At 38.0% G+C, this 25,474-nt stretch overlaps 1 protein-coding gene across 4 annotated transcripts in view; it reads left to right on the top strand.

Annotated features, from left to right (window-relative positions):
• The window catches only part of TLK2 (tousled like kinase 2), a 118,630-nt gene that overhangs the window by 24,487 nt on the left and 68,669 nt on the right, over window positions 1-25,474 (top strand). For 2 of the 4 annotated variants that reach the window (XM_020892750.2, XM_020892748.2), the window contains exons 3-6: window positions 17,109-17,180; window positions 18,124-18,193; window positions 19,211-19,254; window positions 19,978-20,073. The exons of 1 other annotated variant lie outside the window; for it this stretch is intronic. In XM_020892750.2, the coding sequence (XP_020748409.1) occupies window positions 17,109-17,180; window positions 18,124-18,193; window positions 19,211-19,254; window positions 19,978-20,073 (282 nt within the window). The remainder of the gene's footprint in view (window positions 1-17,108; window positions 17,181-18,123; window positions 18,194-19,210; window positions 19,255-19,977; window positions 20,074-25,474) is intronic. One more of the 4 variants, XM_020892751.2, reaches the window with a different exon arrangement.

Here is a 25,474-nt window from a genome sequence, read left to right as displayed (position 1 = left end):
CTTAAGAATCTTTTTTTTTTAAGTCATTAGTGTTATTAACCAGTAGAGGAACTGCCAGACTGTTTTCCAAAGTGGCTGTGCCTTTTTACCTCTCCACCTGCAGTGTGTGAGGGTTAAACTTTCTCCATATCCTTGTCTGTCTTGTTGGCTATATGTACCAGACTTCCATAGGAAGGTTGTCCAGGAGAAAAGATAGTTAAGGGATTTTTTTTATTGTTTTTATGGTTGGATTTGCTTGTCTGAAAATGGATGTTAATAAATTACATGGTTAAGATTTTGCCATTTATTTAAGACTGAAATGCTCCTAAAAAACATTAAGGATTTTCCTGACAGTGTACTGTAATCTTTTATTTGCTTGTCAAAACACAGTTATTCTTTTAAAATCACCCCACTGATTTGACTGTGCTGAGGTGTGAAAAGGTGGTTCTACTAATAGCTAAGAAAGGTATGGTTTTAATTCTTTATTAGGTCTACTCTTTAATGGAGTATCTTTTAATTACCTCAGATAGTCAGCTGTGCTCTTTTATACTTAAACTTTTGTCTGCTGTTCTCAATCTCTTTTAAGATGCCAATTTAGTTCAAGGAGGAAATGAAGACTTTAGAAACTCAACAAATGTTGACATTTAAACTTTTACAAGAGTGAAAGATTAACCTTTGGCCCCTATTTCTACAAGGTTCATATAGGCTTCATTCATCTGCTAAAGACTGGTTGTCAGCATTTGTATTTTAACCTCAGTTTTCATACGTTTACAGCTTATCCACAAGGCTTTCTTTAGGCTTGAAACTGAAGTATTTTTAACCACACCCCCCTCCCCCCCCCCAAGTTCATTTAGGTATATTAGAAGTGTGTTTTACTTTGTTTTTTGGGAGCCTTGCTTCTTATAAATGAGAAACTTGACTCTTGTCTATTTTTTAAACTGTCCATTTGATGTTTTGCTTAAAAAAATCATTAGCAGTATACAGGATAATCAAAGGTAATCGAAGGGTCGCAGAGAGTCAGACACAACTTAACTATTGAATAACAACAGGATCATCAGCATGTTAGCATAGAAAATAGGGCTTTCACTGAGGAATGTTAACTTATTATCATACATTGTTTTAAAAATTCTTGTTTTCCCTTTATCCTTATGCAAAAAAAAAACTGTTTTGTCAGAGACTGACTTTCAGTAGATTGAAGAATTGGGACCAATAAATCCAGAGTTGGAAACAAAGGGGGAAACGGAGAGAGTAACTGGGGTGTGACAAAGAGAGTGAAGACTTACCCAGAAGGAGAAAACTGGAAGTGGATGCTGCTAGTTTTATGTGTCGTTCAGTCGCTAAATCCTGTCCGACTCTTTGTGACTCTGTGGACTGCAGCATGTCAGGCTTCCCTGTCTTTCGCTCTCTCCCAGAGTTTGCTCACACTTGTGTCCATTGAGTCCCTGATGCCATCCAACCCTCTCATCCTCTGTCCCCCCCCTTCTCCTGCCCTCAATCTTTTCCAGCATCAGGATCTTTACCAATGAATTGGCTCTTCACATTAGGTGGCCAAAGTATTGGAGCTTCAGCCTCCATGTCAGTCCTTCCAATGTGTATTCAGGGTTGATTTCTTTTAGGATTGACTGGTTTGATCTTGTTGTCCAAGGGACTCTCAGGAGTCTTCTCCACCACCACATTGCAAAAGCTTCAATTCTTTGGTGCTCAGTCTTCTTTATGGTCCAACACTCACATCTGTACATGAATACTGGGAAAACCATAGCTTTGACTATACAGACCTTTGTTATCAAAGTTATATCTCTGCTTTTTAATATGGTGTCTAGGTTTGTCATAGCTTTCCTTCTAAGGAGCAAGCACTTTTAATTTCATGGCTGCAGTCACTGTCCACAGTGATTTTGAAGCCTAAGAAAATAAAGTCTGTCACTGTTTCCATTTTTTTCCTCCGTTTGCCATGGGACCAAATACCATGATCTTCGTTTATTTGAATGTTGAGTTTTAAGCCAACTCTTTCACTCTTCTCTTTCACATCCATCAAGAAGCTCTTTATAAAGTTCCTCTTCCCTTTCTGCCATTAGAGTGGTATCATCTACATATCTGAGGTTGTTAATATTTCTTCCGGCAATCCTGATTCCACCTTGTGATTCATCCAGCCTGGCATTTCTCATGATGTACTCTTGTATAAGTTAAATAAACAGGGTGACAGTATACAAACTGACATTTCTTTTCCAATTTTGAATCAGTCCATTATTCCATGTCTGGTTCTAACTGTCGCTTCTTGACCGGCATAGAGGTTTCTAAGAAGATAGATAAGGTGATCTGGTATTCTCATCTCTAAGAATTTTCCAGTTTCTTGTGATCCACACAGTCAAAGTCTTTCCTATAGTCAGTAAAGTAGAAGTAGATGCTTTCCTGGAATTTCTTTCCTTTCTCTGTGACCCAACAAATGTGGGCAATTTGATCTCTGGTTCCTCTACCTTTTCTAAATCCAGCTTGTACATCTGGAAATTCTTGGTTTACATACTGTTGAAGCCTAGCTTGAAGGATTTTGAGCATTACCTTAGCGTTTGAAATGAGCATAATTGTACAGTAGTTTGAACATTCTTTGGCATTGCCTTTCTTTGAAATTGAAATGAAGACTGACCTTTTCCATTCCTGTGGCCACTGCTGGCAATTGCAGCATTTTAACAGCATCATCTTTTAGGATTTGAAATAGCTCAGCTGGAATTCTGTCACCTCTGCTAGCTTTGTTTGTAGTAATGCTTCCTAAGGCCCACTTGACTTTACACTCCAGGATGTTGGCTCTAGTTGAGTGACTGCACCACTGTGGTTATCTGCTCAGCCATGTCCAACTCTTTGAGACCCCATGGACTATACAGTCCATGGAATTTTCCAGGCCAAAATACTGGGGTGGATATTTGATCCACTTCTCTAGGGGATCCTCCCAACCTAGGGATGGAACCCAGGTCTCCCACATTGCAGACAGATTCTTTTCCAGCTGAGCCACGAGGGGAGCCCTTATCCAGGTCATTGAGACCCTTTCTGTATAATTGTTGTGGGTATTCTTGCCATCTCTTCTACTTCTGTTAGGTCTTTGCCACTTCCATTCTTTATCATGCCCGTCTTTGCATGAAATGGTCCCTTGGTATCTCCAGTTTTCTTGAAGAGGTCTCCAGTCTTTCCCATTCTGCTGTTTTCTTTATTTCTTTGCATTGCCCACTTAAGAAGGCTTTTTCATGCCTCCTTGCTGTACTCTGGGGCTCTGCATTGTGATTGGTATTATCTTTTCCTTTCTCCTTTGCCTTTCATGTCTTTTCTCAGCTGTTGGTAAGGACTCCTCAGACAACCTTTTTTTCCTTCTTGCGTTTCTTTTCCTTGGAGATGGTTTTGGTCACTGCCTCCTGTTTGATGTTATCAATCTCCATCCATAGTTCTTCAGGTTGCTCTATCAGATCTAATCCCTTGAATCTATTTGTCACCTCCACTATATAATCATAAGGGATTTGATTTAGGTCATATGTCAATGGCCTACTGGTTTTTCCTCCTTTCTTCAGTTTAAGCCTGAATTTTGCAATAAGGAGGAGCTCATGATCTGAGTCACAGTCAGCTCCAGGTCTTGTTTTTTCTGACTATATAGAACTTCTCCATCTTCGGCTGCAAAGAATATAATCAGTCTGATTTGGGTATTGACCATCTGGTGATGTCCATGTGTAGTCGTCTTTGTGCTGTTGGAAGAGGGTGTTTGCTATCACCAGTGTGTTCTCTTGGCAAAACTTTTTTAGCCTTTGCCGTGCTTCATTTTGTACTCCAAAACCAAACTTGCCTGTTATTCCAGGTATCTCTTGACTTCCTGCTTTTGCCTTCCAGTCCCCTATGAGGAAAAGGGCATCTTTTTGATTTGGTGTATATTCTATAAGGTCTTGCAGGTCTTCATAGAACCATTTAACTTCTGCTTCTTCAGCATTAGTAATTGGGGCATAGACTTGAATTACTGTGATATTGAATGGTTTGCCTTGGAAATGAACAGATATCATTTTGTTGTTTTTGAGATTGCACCCAAGTACTGTATTTTGGACTCTCTTGTTGCTTATGAAGTTACAAGTTACATGATATTAATATGAAAATCTAAGTGAAAATAGTTAATTTCCATCCAAGATAGTAGATATTAATATTGGCAAAAATAAGATATAAAAATCAGAATAGACTTCTGTAACCAAGAAAAAAATAAAGGTGATTACAAAATTATTTCCTCCTCCTCCTCTTCCTCCTGCTACTTTGAAGCAGTGCAAAAAAAAAACCACTCCCTAGTTAGTGGTGGTCTGTCCTAACCTTTTAAGAAATAAATAATTCTCATGTTAAATAATAACATAGATATAAATAAACTCTGATAACAAAACCTGACACATATGAGAAAGTCAAAGTATAACCTAATCTCATTTATGAATACATGTATATATGTTTAAGTTCAAGTAAAAATATTTGCAAATGGCCAATTATTTTGTTTCAGGGGATTTATCCGAGGAATGTCTGACAAGCTCAGTATTTTTAAAATCTGTCACTGAATGTGGAGATGACTGTTCACCAGTGTATCTGGAGTGCAGCGGATTGACAGCAGCACAGTGTACGAACGTGTCTAGAGTGTAGCTGAAGGCAGTAGTACGTGTTTTGAAGCTAGGTTGCCTAGGTCTGGATCCTGGCACTGCTTCTTGGCAGCTGGGTGACCTTGGGACGTTTACTAAACTTCTCTTATAGTTTTCTCATCTAATAATAAGACTGCTAATAGCTATCTTAGAAGTTTGTCATCACTTTCCTAGGGCTGCTGTAACATAGACTGAGTGGCTTAAACAACAGAAATTTATTTTCTCACAAATGCTGGAGGCTAGAACTTCAAGATCAAGGTGTCAATAGGATTGATTCCTTTGAGGCTTTCTCTCCTTGGCTTGCAGATGGCCACCTTCTCATTGTGTCTTTATATGGTCTTTCTTCTGTGTGTGCATGTCTGGTGTTTCTGTGTCCTCTAATTTCCACTTTGTATAAGGACATCAGTCATTTTGGATTAGTATCCACCCTACTGACACATTTTAGCTTAATTACCTTTTCAAAGGTCATGTCTCCAAATACATTCTGAGGTTTTGGGGTTAGGACTTGAGTATATAAATTTAAGGAGGACAGAGTTGAGCCCATAACAGGTTTCTAGGAGGATTAAATGCACTAATATAGAGTATTTGACCATGTAGCAAGCTCTGCCTAAGTATTGTTTACCATTATTGCTTAACCACAGCAAGTAGTTATATAATACATATAAATAATAAAAATGATCATACATTAAAAATCTTTAAAGTACTTACAGATTCAAAGAAAGTTGTAAAAAAGAATGTACAAGGAGGTTCCATGTATCCCTTTTCTCCCGTACTGTGAACAACTTATGTAATTATAGTACAATATTAAAACCAAGAAGTTGACATTGGTGAAATCCACAGAGCTTATTCAGATTTCATGTTGTACATGCATCATTTGTGTCTGTGTGTATACAGGTACTTTTGTGACATTTTACTGCTTGTGTAGCTTACTGTATTCACCATCCCAGTCAAGATGCAGAACTGCCCCATCTTAGAACTCTCTCCCACTACTCCTTTGTAGCCACCCCTGTTCCTTCCCTCAAAACCCTAACTCCTGACGTCCATTCATCTGCTTTTCATCTCTATAAACACTATCATTTCAAGAATTGTATGTGTTTTATATATATATGTGTGTGTGTGTGTGTATATATATGTGTATATATATATATAATGTAGTATATAACTTTTTGAGGTTTTCACTTGTTGTGAGAATCAAATGTGCTAATATAGAATACTCAGCCCATAGAAGTACACAAGTGTTAGTTATTGCACTAGCAAATAAACATTTTTTTGTAAATAAGAATTATATCATTTTTTAAGATTCCATATAATGAGAGAGATCATAAGATATTTATCTTTCTCTGTCTCACTGACTTCACTTGATAATCTCTAGGTCATCTATGTCCTGCAAGTGGCATTATTTCATCTTTTTGTGGTTGGGTAGTATTTCATTGTATATAAATAATGCATCTTCTTTATCCATTTGTCAGTGGATATTTAGGTTGCTTCCACATCTTGGTTATTGTGAATAGTGCTGCAGTGAACACTGGGGTGCATGTATCTTTTCAAATTATTATTTTCTCCTGGTATGTGCCCAGGAATGGGATTTCTTGATTACATAATAGGTCTATTTTTAGTTTTTCAAGGCATCTCTATACTGTTCTCTATAGTGGTGTATCAGTTTACATTCCCATCAACAGTGTAGGAGAGTTCACTTTTTTCCACACCCTGTCCAGCATTTATTTTTTGTTGATATTTGATGATAGACATTCTAACTGTTGTGAAGTGATACCTCATTATAGTTTTTATTTGCATTTCTATAATTTTGGCCATTTGTATGTCTTTTTTTTTTTTTTTTAATTTATTTTTGACTGTGCTGGGTCATTGTGCTGGCCTCAGGTTTTCTCTAGTTGAAACAAGCAGGGGCTACTCTCCAGTTGCAGTGCACAGGCTTCTCATTGCAGTGGCTTCTCTTGTTATAGAGTATGGGCTTCAGGGCATGCTGGCTACAGTAGTTATGGTGCATAGACTTAGTTGCCCCATGGCACATGGAATCTTCCTGGACCAGGGATCAAACCTGGGTTCTTTGTATTGGCAGGCAGATTTTTAACCACTGGACTATCAGGGAAGTCTTATATGTCTTCTTTGGAGAAATATCTATTTAGATCTTCTGCCTATTTTTTAATTGCGTTGTCTTTTTTTTTTTTTTTTGATATACAGCTGCATGTTGGTCGGTTGCTTTGTTTGCAAATATTTTCTTCCATCCTGTGAGTTGTCTTCATTTTCTTTATGGTTTCTTTTGCTGTGCAGAAGCTTTCAAGTTTAATTAGGTCCTATTTGTTTGTTTTTATTTTTATTTTCATTATTCTAGGAGGTGAATCAAGAAAGATATTGCTGCAATTTATGTCAAAGAGTATTCTGCCTATGTTTTCCTCTAAGAGTTTTATGGTGTCCAGCTTTACATTTAAGTCTTTGATCCATTTCGAGTTTATTTTTATTTATGGTATTAGCGTTGTTCTGATTTCATTTTTCATTTGTAGCTGTCCAGTTTTCCCAGTACCATTTATTGAAGAGACTGTCTTTCTCCATTGTATATTTTTCTTGCCTCCTTTGTTGTAGATTAGTTGACCATAGGTGCATGAGTTTATTTCTGGGCTTTCCATCCTGTTGTGCTGATCTGTTTTTCTGTCTTTGTGCCAATGCCGTGCTGTTTTTTAGCCACACAACATGGCATGGGAGACCTGTTCCCTGACCAGGGATCAAACCTGTGGCCCCTGCACTGCAGGTGCAGAATCTTAACCACTGGACTACCAAGGAAGTTCAGCACCATACTGCTTTGATTATTGTAGCTTTGTAGTATAGTCTGAACTCAAGGTGTCTGATTCTTCAAGCTCCATTTTTCTTTCTCAGGATTGCTTTGGCTTTTGAAGTGTTTTGTGTTTCAATATAAATTTTAGATTTCTTTTGTTCTAGTTCTGTGAAAAATGCTATTGGTAAAGGAGATCGGTCCTGGGTGTTCATTGGAAGGACTGATGCTGAAACTCCGGTACTTTGGCCACCTCATGTGAAGAGTTGACTCATTGGAAAAGGCCCTGATGCTGGGAGGGATTGGGGGCAGGAGGAGAAGGGGCTGACAGAGGATGAGATGGCTGGATGGCATCACCGACTCAATGGACATGAGTTTGAGTGAACTCTGGGAGTTGGTGATGGACAGGGAGGCCTGGTGTGCTGCGATTCATGGGGTCGCAAAGAGTCAGACATGACTGAGCTACTGAACTGAACTGAATTTGATAGGGCTTTCTTTGAATTTGTAGATTGCCTTGGGTCATGTGTTCATTTTGACAATATTGATTCTCCAGTCCAAGAGCATGGTGTATCTTTCGTCTATGTCTGCCTTTACGCCAGTGCCATACTGTGATTACTGTAGCTTTGTAATAAGTGGATTTGGGACACCTCCAACTTTATCTTTTACAAGACTGGTTCTTTGCAGTCTTATTACAGTTTTTAATGGTAAAGCACTAGAGGAGTTACTTTGAAAAAGAAGAACACAACAGTGATTTTTTTTAAAATATAATTTCATTTTATTATTTACTTATTTTTGACTGTGCTGGGTCTTCATTGCTGCGAGGGCTTTTCTCTAGTTGCAGTGTGCAGGGGCTACTTTCTAGTTGTGGTGCGTGGGCTTCTTGTTGCATTGTCTTCTCTTGGGGAACACAGGCTCTAAGGCATGCGGTCTTCAATAGTTGTAGCACGTGGGGTCAGTAGTTGTGGCTCCCTGGCTCTAGAATTTAGGCTCAATAGTTGTGGTGCACAGGCTTAGTTGCTCTTCGGTATGTTCCTGGATCAGAAATCAAAACCTGTGTCTCCTGCTTTGGCGGGTGGATTCTTTACCATTGTGCCACCAGGGAAGCCCAACAGTGTTCTTTATGGTGGTTATTTATGTTGTTTTATTCAAAGCAGTAAAATGAGAAACAAGAGGTATAAATTGTGGAAAAGTGAAAGTGAAGTCTCTCAGTCATGTCCGACTCTTTGCAACCCCATGGACTGTGGCTACCAGGCTTCTCCATCCATGGGATTTTCCAGGCAAGAATACTGGAGTGGGTAGCTGTTCCCTTCTCCAAGGGATCTTCCCGACCCAGGGATCAAACCCAGGTCTCCTGCATTGCACACAGACGCTTTACCCTCTGAATCACCAGGAATACGTAAACTTATTATTTATAACTACTATGATTTATATCTGGACAAGGAAGTCAAGAGGAACAAACAGATGATTAGGATGAATAACAACTCAGTAATTGGCTAAATGAAATATATGAAAATTATATAATTCCTGAATGTCAGCAGTGTAAGGAAAATAGGAAAAATTGAATCCTAGTTATTCTAACTTGGGAGATGAAGGCGAAGATGTCACAGTGGTGAATGAGAGTTAAACTTTAGTAACCCATAAGCTTTTATATCTTTGGGCTTAATTTTTCCCTAGGGATAATAATTGAGGCCAGAGGCTTGAACTGGAACTGTCAAAAACTGGGGATTGGGAAGGGGCACATTTGTCTATGAATTAGGGCTAGTAAAACGGTCCACCAATCCAGGACATAGGATGGAAGATAACTGCTTAACTTTGGCTTGTGGCTGTTAAAAGCCACAAGAAATGGAAACTCCAGCTTTGTGTGAAAATCCTGGACCGGAAAACTAATGTGTTAATACATTTGGAACTGGTGAATGTTGTAGGGCATTAGCAGAGGTGACCATTAAAATACCTTTGGGATTGACTGCTTCTTAACCCCTGAAACATGGAGGATGCCCCCAAAGCTGTTTATGTACTCATACAAAACTCATAAAGCACCTTAGTAAAAAGATCCAACAAATGAGAGAGTTTACAATTGAGGGGCAGATAATAATAGACTGGAACTTAATTATCCAATATATAGTCCATATTCAATTTCTGCCTTTGTCCCAATAATGTCCTTTGTTTGGTTTTGCTTTTGCTTTGTTTTATGATCCATGGTCAAATCAAGGATCATACATTGAATTTTGTCATGCCTTTTTATCCTTCTGTAGTTTAGTTCAGTTTTTTTCTGCCTTTTTTCTTGAGTTTTTAATGATAGCTACATTTTTTAAAGATAACATTGTTTGCCTAAGAGACTTTGGTTAGCTCTCTTACTAGACTGTAAGCTGTTTTAGAACAGGGAATGTGTGTCATTTATGCCTGTTAATTAAATTTAATCTAATGATTTTATAATAATTTAGGATGCTGTGCTTCAGAAAAGAACAGGGAAAGGGAGGATTAAATGATTCTTAATCCTGTTTTTCTTTTGGTTAGCCACACATACTCCAGGAACCGCAAGGATCTTTGTGCCTATTGCTTTGATATTTCAAACACTACAGTGTACACCACTATTATGTACACTTTACAGTTCATATCATAATTGCTAAAAAAAAAAATAGGTTCTGGATCTTCTGTTCTCTTTTGCCAGTATTCAACCCATTTGCCATTGCCTTTTGAAAGTGAGAGTTGGTGGGTAAAATGAATGGTTAAAATATGTTAATAGTATATGATTTTATTACTATCCAAGGGAGGTAGAATACTTCTTGACAGTTACAATAAAGATAATTCATAAACAGGATATTTTTAACATTTAGGCATAGAAAGATTCAATTTAAATTATTATAGAATTCTTATTTAAGTAAAGCTTTTTTTAAACATCATAGAACTCTATTATATCATTAAAGGAATAAGTCCTTGATTGATTTATGTCACTGGGAATACTTGATTTGATTTCTTCTTCCTAGTTTCCCTTTATTTTTTTTCTTTGCAGTTTTACAAGCATCGCACTATGAAGCTCTCTGATATATTGTGTTGATTACAATTTAAAAATAGTACTTTAAGGATACAGTGAAAAGAGTACCCTGAAATGAGTGTAAATTGACTCTAAGCCTAGTAACTGTTATTTTTTTAAATAGCCTTATTGAGATGTTATTCATAGGCCATACAGTTCACCCATTTAAATTGCACAGTTCATTGGTTTTTAGTATATTTAGAGATATGTACAACCATCAACACAGTCAGCTTTAGAAAATTTTTATCACCTCAAAAAGAAATCCCATACCCTTTAGCTAGCACCCTATGTCCCTCAACCCTTCCCCGAAGCAACTATATTTTACTTTCTGTCTTAGATTTCCCTGTTGTGAGTTTTCACATGAGTAGAATCATTTGATATGTGGTCTGTTGTAACTGGCTTCTTTAACTCAGCAAAGTGTTTTCAAGGTTCATTTATACTGTAGCATATATCAGCTCTTGATTCCATTTTATGGTCAAATAATATTACATTGTATGGATATATCATATTTCATGTATCCATTTATTAGTTGATGGATATCTGGATTGTTTTCACCTTTTGACTTTTGTGAGTAATGCTGCTGTGAAAATTTGTGTCCAAGTTTGTGGGTGTACATGTTTTTTATTTCTCTTCAGTATGTTTCTAGGCGTAGCATTCTGGGTCATATGTAACTCTGTGTTAAATTGAGTAACTGCCCAACTGCTTTTGAAAGCAGCTGCACCATTTTATGTTCCTACCAGCAGTGTTTGTGGGTTCCAGTTTCTCCACATTCTTGCCAACACTTCTTATTGTCTTTGTGAATATATCCATCCTGGTAGGTGTGAAGTGGTACCACATTTTGGTTTTGATTTTTGTTTCCCCATTGGCTAATGATGTTGAGCTTCTCTTCATGTGCTTATTTTGGTAAGATATTTTCTAGTCAGATTAAGTGGGGTCATTTGTATCTCATCTTTGGAGAAATGTCTTTTTAGACCTTTTGCCCATTTTATATTGGATTCTGAACTATAAGAGTTCTTTATATAGCATACCAGTATCTTTTCAAATATATGATTTGCAAATATCTTCCATTTTGTAGGTTGTCTTTGTTGATAGTGTCCTTTCAACCACATGTGTGCTCAGTCCCTTCAGTCGTGTCTGACTCTTTGTAACCCTGTGGACTATAACCCACCAGGCTCCCCTGTCCATGAAATTCTCCAGGCAAGAATACTGGAGTGAGCTGCCATGCCCTCTTCCGGGGGATCTTCATGACCCAGGGACCAAACCCACATCTCATTACGTTCTCTGCACTGGCAGGCAGGTTCTTTACCACTAGTGCCACCTGGGAAGCCCCACAAACATTTTTAATTTTGAAAAAGTCTAATTTATCTTTTTTTTTTCCTTTTGTTGTTGGCACTTTAAGTGTCATATCTAAGAATTCTTTGCCCAGTTTGGGGTTGTGAAGATTTACCCCATTCATCTAAGAATTGTATGGTTTTAGCTATTGGTTTAAGTTCTTGAACCATTTTGAGTTAATTTTTATATGGTGTGAAGTAGGAGTTTATCTTCATTGTTTTGCCTGTGGCTATCCAGTTGTCTCAGCACCCTTTGTTAAAAATGCTATTCTTTCCTCTATTGAATGGTGTTGGCTACTTTGTCAATAATCACTTGACCATAGATTATGGATTTATCTCTGGACTCTCAGTTCTTTTCCATTGGTCCATCTTTATGTCAGTACTACACTATCTTGATTAGTTTTGTTTGTGATAAGTCTTGAAGTCAGAAAATGTGAGTTCACCTTCTTTTTCAGGGTTATTTTGGTCCTTTATAATTCCTTTTTTTCCTTTTTTTTTTGAGGGCAGGGGCATGCAATACAGCATGTAGAATCTTAGTTCCCTGATCAGGGGTGGAATCTGTGTCCCTTGTAGTAGAAGTGTGGGGTCTTAACTACTGGACTTCCCAGAAAGTCCCCGTTCTCTATGAATTTTAGAATCAGCTTGTCAGTTTCTACAAAGAAGTCACCTGGATTTCTACTGGGGATTCCATTGAATCTATAGATCAGCTGAGAGAGAACTGCTATCCTGACAGTGTTAAGTATTCCTGTTCATGAACATGGGATGTTTTTCCATTTATTTAGATCTTTAATTTCTTGCAGTAGCTTTTAAGGTAGTTTTTAGAGTATATGTTTCATGTTTCTTTTGTTTATATCTAGGTAGTTCATTCTCTTTGATGCTAATGAGAATGGAACTGCTTTCTTAACTTCATTTCAGATTATTCATTGCAAGATTATAGAAATAAAACAGATTTTTGTATATTGATCTTGTATCCTACAATCTTTATGAACTTGTTAGTTTAAGTAGTATTTTAGTGGATCCTTTTTGGTTTTATATGTACAATAGTATATCTTCTGGGAATAGCATAGTTTTAATTCTTCCTTTTCAATCTGAATGCCTTATTTATTTTTATTACTATTATTACTTTTTTTTTTGGTATAATTCCTGCCTAGAACTTCTAGTATAATGTTGAATATGTGGGTGAGAGCAAACATCCTTGTCTTGTTTTGGGTCTTAGGAGAAAGCTTCCAGTCTTTAACTGTTAATTATGATGTGAACTGTAGGGTTTTTGTTTTTTTCTGTAGTTGCCCTTTTGTTGGGTTGAGGAAGTTTCTTTTTTATTTATCAGAGAACTCTTTCCTTTGCTTTCATTTTGAAAGAACACTTTGCTCAATGTATGAGTGTTGGTTGACCCAACATTCCCTGCCTCCGTACCTCACACCTCGAATATATTATCCTGCTGCCTTTTGGACATGATTGTTTTTGCTCAGAAATCACCTGTTAATCTTACTTGAATTCCCTTGTAAGTGACATGTTGCGTTTCTGCTTTCAAGATTTTCTGTTTCTTTACCTTCCGTCAAGTGTTTTTCCTACAGTATGTTTGTTTATGAGGCTTTTTATGTTTATCCTCCTTGGAGTTCATCAAGCTTCTTGTATCAGTAAGTTATTATTATTATTTTTTAATGATTTAGGGAAATTTCAGACAATTTCTTCAAAAATTTTTTTCTGCTCCTTTCTTGCTCTCCTCTCTTTCTGGGTATCCTAATTATGTACATGGCAATGTACTTAACAGTTTTCCACATTTCTTTGAAGCTCTGTTCATTTTTCTTCTTTTTTTTTTATTGTTTGTTTATTTTTCAGCTTGCATAATCTCTATTGATCTGTCTTCCTATTTGCTAATTATTTCTTCTGTCAGTTCACTTCTTCTCGTGAGCCCCTCTCAGTTCAGTTCAGTTTAGTCACTCAGTTGTGTCTGACTCTTTGTGACCCCATGGACTGCAGCATGCCAGGCCTCCCTGTCCATCACCAACTCCCGGAGTTTACTCAAACTCATGTCCATTAAGTTGGTGATGCCATCCAACCATCTCATCCTCTGTCTCCTCTTGCCTTCAATCTTTCCCAGCATCAGGGTCTTTTCAAATGAGTCAGCTCTTTGCATCAGGTGGCCAAAGTATTGGAGTTTCAGTTTCAACATCAGTCCTTCCAATGAATATTCAGGACTAATTCCCTTTAGGATTGACTGGTTGGATCTCCTTGCAGTCCAAGGGACTCTCAAGAGTCTTCTCCAACACCACAGTTCAAAACCATCAATTCTTCGGTGCTCAGCTTTCTTTATAGTCCAGCTTTCACATCCATACATGACTACTGGAAAAACCATAGCCTTGACTAGACGGACCTTTGTTGGTAAAGCTTTTTAATATGCTGCCTAGGTTGGTCATAACTTTCCTCCCAAGGAGTAAGCATCTTTTAACTTCATGGCTGCAATCACCATCTGCAGTGATTTTGGAGCCAAAAAAAATAAAGTCTGTCACTGTTTCCACTGTTTCCCCATCTATTTGCCATGAAGTGATGGGACCAGATGACATGATTTTAGTTTTTTGAATGTTGGTCTTTAAGCCAACTTTTCACTCTCCTCTTTCATTTCATCAAGAGGCTCTTTAGTTCTTTGCTTTCTGCCTTAAGGGTGGTGTCATCTGCATATCTGAGGTTATTGATATTTCTTCCGGCAATCTTGATTCCAGCTTGTGCTTCATCCAGCCCAGCATTTCTCATGATGTACTCTGCATGTACTCTGCAAGCAGGGTGACAATATACAGTTTTAACGTCCTCTTTTTCCTATTTGGAACCAGTCTGTTGTTCCATGTCTAGTTCTGTTACTTCCTGACCTACATACAGATTTCTCAATAGGCAGGTCAAGTAGTCTGGTATTCCCTTCTCCTTAAGAATTTTCCACAGTTTGTGATAATCCACACAGTCAAAGGCTTTGGCATAGTCAATAAAGCAGAAATAGATGTCTTTCTGGAACTCTCTTGCTTTTTTGATAATCCAGCGGATATTGGCAATTTGATCTCTGGTTCCTCTACCTTTTCTAAAACCAGCTTGAACATCTGGAAGTTCATGGTTCATGTACTGTTGAAGCCTGGCTTGGAGAATTTTGAGCATTACTTTACTAGCGTGTGTGATGAGTACAATTGTGTAGTAGTTTAAGTATTCTTTCGCATTGCCTTTCCTTGGGATTGGAATGAAAACTGACCTTTTCCAGTTCTGTGGCCACTGCTGAGTTTTCCAAATTTGCTGGCATATTGAGTGCAGCACTTTCACAGCATCATTTTCTAGGATTTGAAATAGCTCAACTGGAATTCCCTCACCTCCACTAGCTTTGTTTGTAGTGATGCTTCCTAAGGCCCACCTGACTTCACATTCCAAGATGTCTGGCTCTAGGTTAGTGATCATACCATCATGATTATCTGGGTCGTGAAGATCTTTTTTATATAGTTCTTCTGTGTATTCTTGCCACCTGTTCTTAATATCTTCTGCTTCTGTTAGGCCCATACCATTTCTGTACTTTATTGAACCCATCTTTGCATGAAATGTTCCCTTGGTATCTCTAATTTTCTTGAAGAAATCTTGTCTTTCCCATTCTGTTGTTTTCCTCTATTTCTTTGCACTGATCGCTGAGGGAGGCTTTCTTATCTCTCCTTGCTATTCTTTGGAACTCTGCATTCAAATGGGTATATCTTTCCTTTTCTTCTTTATTTTTCGCTTCTTTTCTTTTCACAGCTATTTGTAAGGCCTCCTCAGACAGCCATTTTGCTTTTTTGCATTTTTTTTTCCCTTGGGGATGGTCTTGATCACTGTCTCCTGTACAATGTCACAAACCTGCGTCCACAGTTCATCAGGTACTCTCTGTCTGTCAGATCTAATCCCTTGAATCTATTTCTCACTTCCACTGTATAATCGTAAGGGATTTGATTTAGGTCATACCTGTTTGACGAATGTTTGCTATTTGTTCTGACCGCAGGATGACTCCTCCCTGGTGGGGCCTTATTCCTTGGTTCTCTCTCGCTAACTAACTGACCTACAGTCTAGGCTGTATCCTCATTACACAAATATTTTCCCACTTGCCTTTTGCCACAGTCTCTATTGAATATCTGTAGATTTAAACTTGTCCACACTCTGTTGAGAATGAAGTCAGGTCCTTTGGGAAGAGATTTGGTACTATATGTTGCAACGTTTTACCCCCGGCAAAATATCTAAGCCAGGGTTCTGGTGCTGGGGGTGGGGACAATGAGTAACACTTTTCTGTGAGTGACATTTAGCCTCTAGGAGCTGAACACCAGAAGCGGAGGTGTAGATGGGGTGCACACAGCAGCTTGTCTCTCATAATGCGGAGCCACTACCTTATGAGCTGGGCGAGAGGCCTGTTGGAGTCCCGTTATTCTCCGTGTACCAAACGAAGGCAGAGTCTGCCTTCCACAAGTCAGTGTCAGGCAGATGGAAGCCCCCTGACTTCGCCGTACTTGGCTGGGACGCAGCTTCAGTGACAGAGTGCTGGGGGCGGAATGAGAATCCTCAAGTCCTGCTCCTCAGAAAGAGAGCCCTCGGCCGAGAGCTGGGGGAGGAGGGGTCTTGCGCTCTTGGCTGCAGCAGTCGGGAACCCTGCTGAGATGGGAGGGTGGGATATGGGGAGAAAAGCGGGACCTTAGTTCAGGTACCACAGACTTTCACCTTGCAGGCTAAATTTTTCCTAGATTTTATTGAATGGTTGTTTCTTTATGAGCTCTTTGCCCTTAGGGACCATTGTCAGAGGCTTTGAATGGTGGTTTTAAAAAATAATTTTCATCATTTTCTCTGAGCAGCAGGGTAGCAGAGATCCTCAAGCTGTTAGGCTTAGAGGTCAGTCTCCTGTAACTGTTTTTTGAACTGGCAGTCTCTTTAAAGCATGACTCAAAAAAATGTTTCCTTCATTATGGTCTCTGATCACCCCTTCATGAGGAACCTTTGACATATCCTTAACATCTCAACTTTCAGATATCGACTATAAGGTACAAGAAGCACGAGAATCGTTTTTCCCTTGCTTATTTTCCTTAAAGAATGAAGTTGGTCCATGTGGAAGTGCTCTAGAAGGGGAAAGTTTGCATAGGAGTTCAGAGTTTATAAAGGAAATGAAAATAACATTAGGTAGAGAATTTTAACATGAGTGCCCTCTACTATATGATGGATGGAGTTCTTTTCAAGTTGGCCCAGAGGTGTTGCACTTAATTCTTGGTTTCTTTGACTTGATGTAGATATCACAATCACATGGCTTCTTCCTCCTTTTTGCTGTCATCTTAGTTTCTTTTGATTCCTTTTTGTTTTTTTCTTTTCAGGGGCCACTCAATAGTGAGTCTTCCAACCAGAGCTTGTGCAGCGTGGGGTCCTTGAGTGATAAAGAAGTAGAGGTAAGAAGCCACATCCATTGCAAGACTTCTCATATTCCCACACTTTAGATCTGGGTTAAACCATAGCACTGCAGACTCTGGGGTCCCGTTAGGGTCATTGTGAATGATTCCCCTTAGAGTTGTGTGCTCTTTGTGTCTGCACAGTTGTCATGTGGCCCTGATGGGTTTTTATTACTGTAATCATAATAATCAATAAAAGGTAGAAATTTGCAGTTGTAGCTGAATTAGTCTAGGTTTCCTTGAATTTTAGCACTTCTTAGTGCTTCAGCAGAGTGAATCAGTTTGGCCTGAAAGACTTCAGTAACAAAATTTGAAGTTTTTTGTTTTTTAAAGGCAAATAACCTAGCTGAATATATAACTGCTTACTTTGCACTTAGATAAGACTTTGAATAGTCTAGTTAGTTGACTGATCATGCAGATACTTCTTTTTTTTTGGAAAAAAATTTTAGATTTAAGCTCTTTTAAAGTAGAAATATTGTGATTCCCTGGTGGTCCAATGGTTAGGACTCAGTGCTTTCACTGCTGGGGTCTGGATTTTCAGTCCCTGGTCAGGGAACTACTATCCCACAAGTTGCATGGCGTGGCCTCAAAAAGAAAAAAATATTGTAACAACTGTTATTTGAGAGCCTACTATATGCTAGATGCTTGTACTACATTTGTGCTTTATAAAATAGCTCATTTAAGCTTTTGCAGCAACCCTGATTTACACATAAGTAAATTAAAGCTCTGATATTTTAAGCAGTTGGCCAAAAATTGTATAAATGGTTTGATTCCAGATCTTATATTCTTTCCATGACCCTGCTCTAAGAGTAGGACACTCATTTAGGACTTCTGAGCCAGTTAATTCTCCTCATAAATTTGACATTTTTTTACATACACTCTAATTTTCATAACGTGAAAAATTTAACAAAATGCTAATTGTGATGTATATGGTATTTAACAGACTCCTGAGAAAAAACAGAATGACCAGCGAAACCGGAAAAGAAAAGCTGAACCATATGAAACTAGCCAAGGTAGTAATAATTTCACACCAGTAAAAATATCAATTCTTATTGTACTTAGGTATAAAACTTCCAGCTCACACGAATTAGTTTGTGTATGTACAGGGATTCCTAACAATGGAGATTTGCATTCCTTAAGGGAATATCCGCCTGTTTATGATAGACTTGACATTTGATACACACTTGACAAAACAGTGTCAATTCTGTGGGGATTTTCTAGTTTTCCCTGTTGTAAATTAATAGTCTTCTCACCATGGATTTGTCTTCAGACTAAGCATTTATTGTACAGAAAAGAGATTACATAGCAGTTTTAACTATGTCTTGCAACAGATCACTGGTTTGTTAATAATAGGCAAGCAGAAATGGTTTCATTTACATGGCTGTCCTTTTACCTACCCTTCTTCCATGTCAGTTACTCAATTGAATAATTGGCGCCCAGTGGAATAAATCTGTAAATATGATGGTCATAATGCCAGGTTTCTTTAAATAATTAAAGAAAGAATAAATGAAATGGAAGAGCTTTCAAGAAATGAAAGCCCCCCCCCCCCCCCCATTTTGTATCTTTCAATCTGCAAATCATTCTTTACTTTTGTGGGAGAAAATTTTCCCGAAGTAACAAGGTCATATAAACTTACTTGTGAAATAGAATAAACCATTTAGTTCTGATGAATTTGTTTTGAATTTTTTTATCCTCTTAGTTGGGGGTGTAGTTTATATTTTAGTTTTACTTTGATTCACAGTTGTGGCATAAGCTTTGTTAGTGTACTTGTAAAAGAAAGAGTAATGAATCTTAAAGGAAAGCAAGCTGTGAAAAGGTCTTTCTTTCACTGCTTATTTCAGTGTTTTATTTTGTGGTGGAAACTGTCTTCTGTTCTTAGAAAACAGGTATTTTGGCTCATTTGTTAAAAGTAAAGTTGACATTTGAATTGGTAACAGCATAGGCAGTCATTGAATACATAATACACTTTAGCAAATGATGGTTTACTTGTGTTACTGGAAAAACTATACTTACTTTGGTTTTATTTTCAGGGAAAGGCACTCCTAGGGGACATAAAATTAGTGATTACTTTGAGGTAAGTTAAATTTTTGGAAAAAGAAATCTATAGTGACTTAAAAAAAAAAAAGAACCTAAATCCTTTCATTCATTTAAAGCTTTAGAAAGGAATATATTGCCTTTACTGTGCTCTCCTCCCCTTCCTCCCCACCTTCATCAACCTGATGTTGCCCCATCTCTATAAGAGGAAACAGCTGCTGACTTCCTAAATTTAAATTTGTTCATGATGTGTCTTGTCTGTGATGATATAAAAATTCACAAATGAGGTGATTGTTCTCTTGGCCAGACTAGGTTTTCTGTCTTACAAGGTTGAAGTGGAATGACTTGGACTCTTCTTTTGTCCTCTACCTGTAGTCCAGTGGAACCTGTAGTAAGCTCACTGACCCATCCTTAGTGGTTACTGAAGGGGACACTAACATGCACTGTATTCCTGCTTCATGTATTTTGAGACAAGAAGGGAAAACATTCTTCTCTTATGTCTTTTCAAAATCATGTGTACCTTCAGGTTTCTAGCCATGTTTTCCTTATATCTTGGTACATTTCTGCTGGAGCTTCTCGTTAAAATGTCATTGGAAAGATAGCAGAATTTGACTTACATGGCATTTTCTCTCTAGAATAAAATGTGTAGACTTATAGGGACCGTGTATAATTAAGACCTGTTTGTGTATTAATCTTTTACTCTCCTTATCTGAAGCATAGTACTGTTGTGAATTATTCATATCCGTTTTTCCCTGTTGGCCAGTTTGCTGGGGGAAGCGGGCCAGGAACCAGCCCTGGCAGAAGTGTTCCACCAGTTGCACGATCCTCACCGCAACATTCCTTATCCAATCCCTTGCCGGTAAGCATTCACCTGGAGAAATGTGGCGCCTGTTGCAGGAGACCAAGAAGCCCCGGAACACTCAAGCAGTTTCTCTTCCATTAATTACCCAAGGGGGGTGACGTCTTAAGGAGCAACGTTCATAGCATTACCTGTGAATCACTTAACTTAGATTCAGATCTGTATCAGTCAGTTTACATTTTATAAGAGCTGATCCTGTTCTCTCAGTATAAATTGATTACTTCTAGGCCTGCAGCTCATTGTTCTGTCAAGAAAGAGGTTTCCCATCCAAACATTAGGTTTTTATCCTGGCCAGACTTACATATTCCTGTAGTTAATTCCTTTCAAAACATTTTGGTCATCTCCTGGTGTTTGAATTAATTTTATGGCTTACCCAGTGATGTAGAGCAGCTAATGCTGCACAGGTTTGGGGTAGGTTTGTTTTCTGCCTGTGAGTGAGATAAAACTCCATAAAAACATCACAGCCAAGTTAGTGGTTCTCCGGCCGGGGTGGTTTACCCCTCAGGGGACATTTGGCAATGTTGAAGCAATTTTTGGTCAGAATTAGAAGGTGGGTGGAATGATGCCATAGGCAGCTGCTGGGCAGAGGCCAGGGATGCTGGTGTACATCTGACATGCACAGGACAGGTGCCCACAGCAAAGAATGATCCAGTCCAGAATGATATTAGTGCCAAAGTTGGGAGTCCCTGAACCAGCTCATGTAGGATTTTGTGTTAGTTCACTCAAGTGCCTTTGGCTGATTTGTTGATACCATATGAGAACCCTGTACATAAGAGTGTATTATGTTCCTTGATGCCTCAGGTATTGCTGTGGGATCTTAGGGAAAAGGGAGACCAGGAGTTTTCATCCTAGGTCTCTGTTTCAGAAACTTGCTTTTCTCTGCCTCAGCAGACTTGATTGATATTGCTTTTTTTCTTAAGTGATTTAGTCTCTATATTGTTAAACTATTTAAAAATGTTCTTCTTTCCCTCTCTGTCTCATGAACACATGTGTTTATTAGGGTGATTATAATTAGTAAAGCACTTAGGAAAATGTATTCAACTTGAAATTTTTTCTATTACTTTGTCATCATTGCCATATTTAAAAATATTATAAATGTTCGATGTATAAGTCTGTTTGGTTAGGTTGAGGTTTGTTAGCTAACTTTTGAGGAGACCTAGATCTGTATTTTTATTGTTTTAAACCAGTTACAAGTTTTAAAATGTTAAATGGGATTGCAGAATTATCTATTTGGGACAAATATGATTTGTAGAATTTTGTTGTCTTACTACTCTTTTCTTCCTGAAAAAGATTTTTTTTCATTTGGTTTTTAGTAGTGTGACCACCCATCTACCATGTGTCCATGTAAGTCAGGTCTTAAATGAAGACAAGAGAGAGGTACTCAAGTGATCCACAGACAGTCCTGCCACCTCTGTGAATGGTGGCTGGGCCTCATTATCGTGCAAATCTAAGTATGTCTTGGGTGTGAAAATAGAAACCAACCTTAATTTCCTTTTTCCATTGCATTTTATCCTCCTATCTTAGATTCTGTGCTTCACTGTTATAATCACTGATTTGTGTATACTCTTCAATTCCCTTTCCCCACTCTCTCCATCATACTTGCCTGAAAAAAACTCAGCCCTGATTAAATCTAATTTTCCATCTTTTCCTTGCCTGTATCTAAGCAGTTCAGCCTGGTTAGAGGAAAGTACATATACCTGTGCTGACTGATCTCACTTTAAGTTTGTGACCCCCCAACCTCATGAGCCTCTGAGTTGCTGCCAGTCCTATTATATTTCCATAGTTAATTCACTCTCCTAGTTGAATATTTCATATTTTTGTCATTTCCTGCAATCTTCCAGCAGCAATTCCCTCCCCTCTACCCTCTCAACTGATGACTTGACTTTTTTATTTTACTAGGAAAATAGAAGCAATCAAAAGAGAACTTTCCCATGTGCCTCTGCCAGATCTACCAGGTTATTTGTGTCCTTATCCATATCTGCCTTTTAGGATGCATGAACTGGCCAGCCATTTACTTGGGCATTGATTTCCCTGCAAATTACATAATGCACCTCTCCTTGACATTTCTGCTTATATAACTAAATGAGCAGCTTAAAACCATCTCTAGGACTTCCCTGGTGGTCCAGTGGTTGGGAATCTGCCTGCCAGTGCAGGGAACATGGGTTCGATTCCTGGTCTGGGAAGATTCCACGTGCCACAGAGCAACTACGGTCGTGCGCCACACCTACTGAACCCGTGCATCCTAGAGCCTGTGCTCTGCAACAAGAGAAGCCACCTCAATGAGAAGCCTGTACACAGCAATGAAGACCCAGGGCAGCCAACAATAAATAGATAAATAAATAAATTTTTTAAAAAATCCACAGAGGAACTCTTGCTAACTAGCACAACAACAAATTGCTCTCTTTGTAGTCTACCCTGTCCCTATAGATAACAGTTTACTGTGTCCAGTTTTTCAGATCATACCTTCATGCCCCATATCTAATCCATCAAAATCTTATTTTCTTTTTAAAAAATTCCCGAATCCACCCTCTTTTCTATTCATTTGGTTCTCTGAATCAGTCTCCAAAGTAGTCTCCTTGTTTCTGCCTGTGTCTCACCTATTTTCAATATAGTAAGTAGCCAGAATGATTCTTGAAAAATTTAAGTCAGATCCTGTTCAGAACTGGCCAGGGGCTTGTCCAGACTGTTCTAGGCTTACATGGTCTAGAAGCTCCTACATAATCTTTGCTGCCCACGTCCACCTGACTCCATGTGCTCCCCTTCTCCCTCTGCCACTCAAGCCACACTGGCCTCCTGGAAGTTCTGTGAACACTCTGAGGCACTCTTTACTTCAGCGCCTTTGTACCTGCTATTTCCTCTTCCAAGAATAGCATGATGAGCAAGTCCTTCATCAGACTGTTGCTCAAAAATGACCTTGTCAAAAGAGGTCTCTCCTGACCAACTTCTTTGAATAACAGTCCCTCTCACCTTGTAACTCTGTCCCTAATCCTGCTTTAATTCTTAGCTATTACTATCTGGCATATGTATTTAAAATTTGATATATATATTTCAATTTTTGTTGATTCATATTTATACATATAGAAGAGTATACATGTACATCTACAGCTTAATGAATTTTCACCAGCTATACTAGCACAAGAAACAAGATACCAGCCCTTCCAGAAAGTCCCTTGTGTTCCCTTTCAGTTATTAGCCCCCTCCCTGCCACTGGGGATAGCTACTGTCCTGACTTCTAGTAGTAGCGTAGATGAGTTTTTTTTTTTTCTTTTTATACAGTGTATAAAAGGAATCATACAGTATATAATATACTCTGGTGTCTAGTTTTTTTCATTCAACATTACTTTGGTGAAATTCATCCATGTTGTGTGTTGTACATCACTCACTGTCGTCATTGTGTGGCATAATTTTAATATTTTTATTTAATTTACATATCTTAATTTTTAACTATACAGTTAGTTTGTTGCCCATCATTTTCCACCAGAATGTTAATCCCAAGAGAACTGTACCTTTGTTTCATTTACTACTGTTTCCATCTCTTACACTGTTCGTTACATAAAGGTGTAATCATTTTAACTATTTCCCTCACTCCTTGGCATAGAAGAGAGCTCTTGTTCAGTTTTTAGTCTCTAACACCCAAAACAGTGTTGGGTACACAGTGGGAACTCATGACTGTTTGTTGAAAGAGAAGAATATAAAAACAGATAAAGAATTATTTTAGCTTTTTCCCTCCTAAGTGATTCTTCTATATTTTTTTGTTAAATACAAAAAGGACACAAACCCTGAGCCTTTGAGTTCAGGAGTTGGTAAACTACAGCCTACAACTGGCAGGCCAAGAATGATTTTTGGATTTTTTGAGTTGTAGAGACAAAGAAGAATATGTCACAGTTATGTTGCCTGGAAAGCCTGAAGTACTTCTGTCTGGTCCTTCACAAAAAATGTTTCCGGGCAGTCATTATGAAGTTAACTCCATTAATCATTACTTAGGTCAGAAAGTAAAATATTTCCAGCACCCTGGAAACCTTCCCTGATCATAACTCCCTCCCAATACTCTAGAAACAACCACTGTTCTACTTTTTATGATTATCCTTTGCTTTTCTTTATAGTGTCATTATGACAAGTTTTGTTAATCATAGCATTTAATCACCATGTTTAAATCTTCTGTATTCTGACTTTTGGCCACTTGTTCTGTCAGTTACTAAGAGAGGCATATTCATGACTGTTGTGATTGTGGGTGTACTTCGTTTCTTCCTGTATTTATATTTTTGCTTATGTGTTACTAAGTGATTCTATTTCTCCTAATAATTTTTGCTCTTACAGCAGTTTATCTGATACTAGTATATTCAAACCACTGCATAGTGTAAATATGTCTGTTTTTATATTGTCAGCTTTTCATTATTATGTTTTCAATATATCTGACAAATACATAGTTGAAATTTTTTTCTTTGTTCAGTCTAAAATCTTTTTTAAGGGAATTACCTAGTGGTCCAGTGGTTAGGAGTTAGCACTTTCACTGCTGGGGCCTAGGTTCAGTCCCTGGTTGGGGAATTAAGATCCTGCAAGCTGTGTGGCATGGTCAAAAAAAAAAAAAAAAAATCTTTTTTAAACTTCAGTATTTATTCTGTTTACAGTAATAAACATCATTATATTGGTTTTAAATATTCCGGCTTAATGGTATCTGTCATTGCCTATTTCTTGCCTGTTCTATGTTACTGTTTCCTTCAATTCTTGTTTTCATTTGGATTAAAAAATGATTTCATACTTTTCTCCTCCACTAATAAGTAGGTCCTGTGTGGTGTTTCTCTGAGAAGTTACCACAGGTATCTTTAATATGCCAAAGTTTGATGTTAACAGTACCCTAGTTACATGATGACTTTGATTCCATTTCTGTGCTACTGCCTTGGTGGTGGTGGTTTAAGGTTATATTTTGCCTTTAAATATATATATATCTCTAAATGAACACTGACAGCATAGTAATGTTCTATTATGCTGTCAGTGTTCATTTAGATTTATCCATGTACTTACCTCTTTCTTTGTACTTCTTCCCTTTTTACATATTACACTTTCCACTTTAGGGAAGAAGTGGAAGTGGAAGAGTGGACTACTTCTGCCTTCCGTAGTCCTTTAGTACAGTATTTATCTGCTGGGGGTTAACTCTCTAGGTTTTTGTTTGCTGAAATAACTTTATTTTGCCCTTATTCTTGAAAGATATTTATGCTGTGTATATATCTAGATTGTTTTTTGTTTTCTTTCCCCCACACAGTTAAGTATATCATTACCATTTTTTTGGTTTTCTTTGTTACAATTGAGAAAATAATTTTCATTTACTGGTTATTTCTTTTGAAGAAACTGTTCTGCTTCCCCTACCCACACCTACCCTCTCCCCCAAGCCCCAGGCTGCTTT

Source organism: Odocoileus virginianus, chromosome 17 (genome assembly GCF_023699985.2).
Source record: "Odocoileus virginianus isolate 20LAN1187 ecotype Illinois chromosome 17, Ovbor_1.2, whole genome shotgun sequence".
NCBI classification, from domain to species: Eukaryota; Metazoa; Chordata; class Mammalia; order Artiodactyla; family Cervidae; genus Odocoileus; species Odocoileus virginianus.
This window is presented reverse-complemented; position numbering and strand designations above follow the sequence as displayed.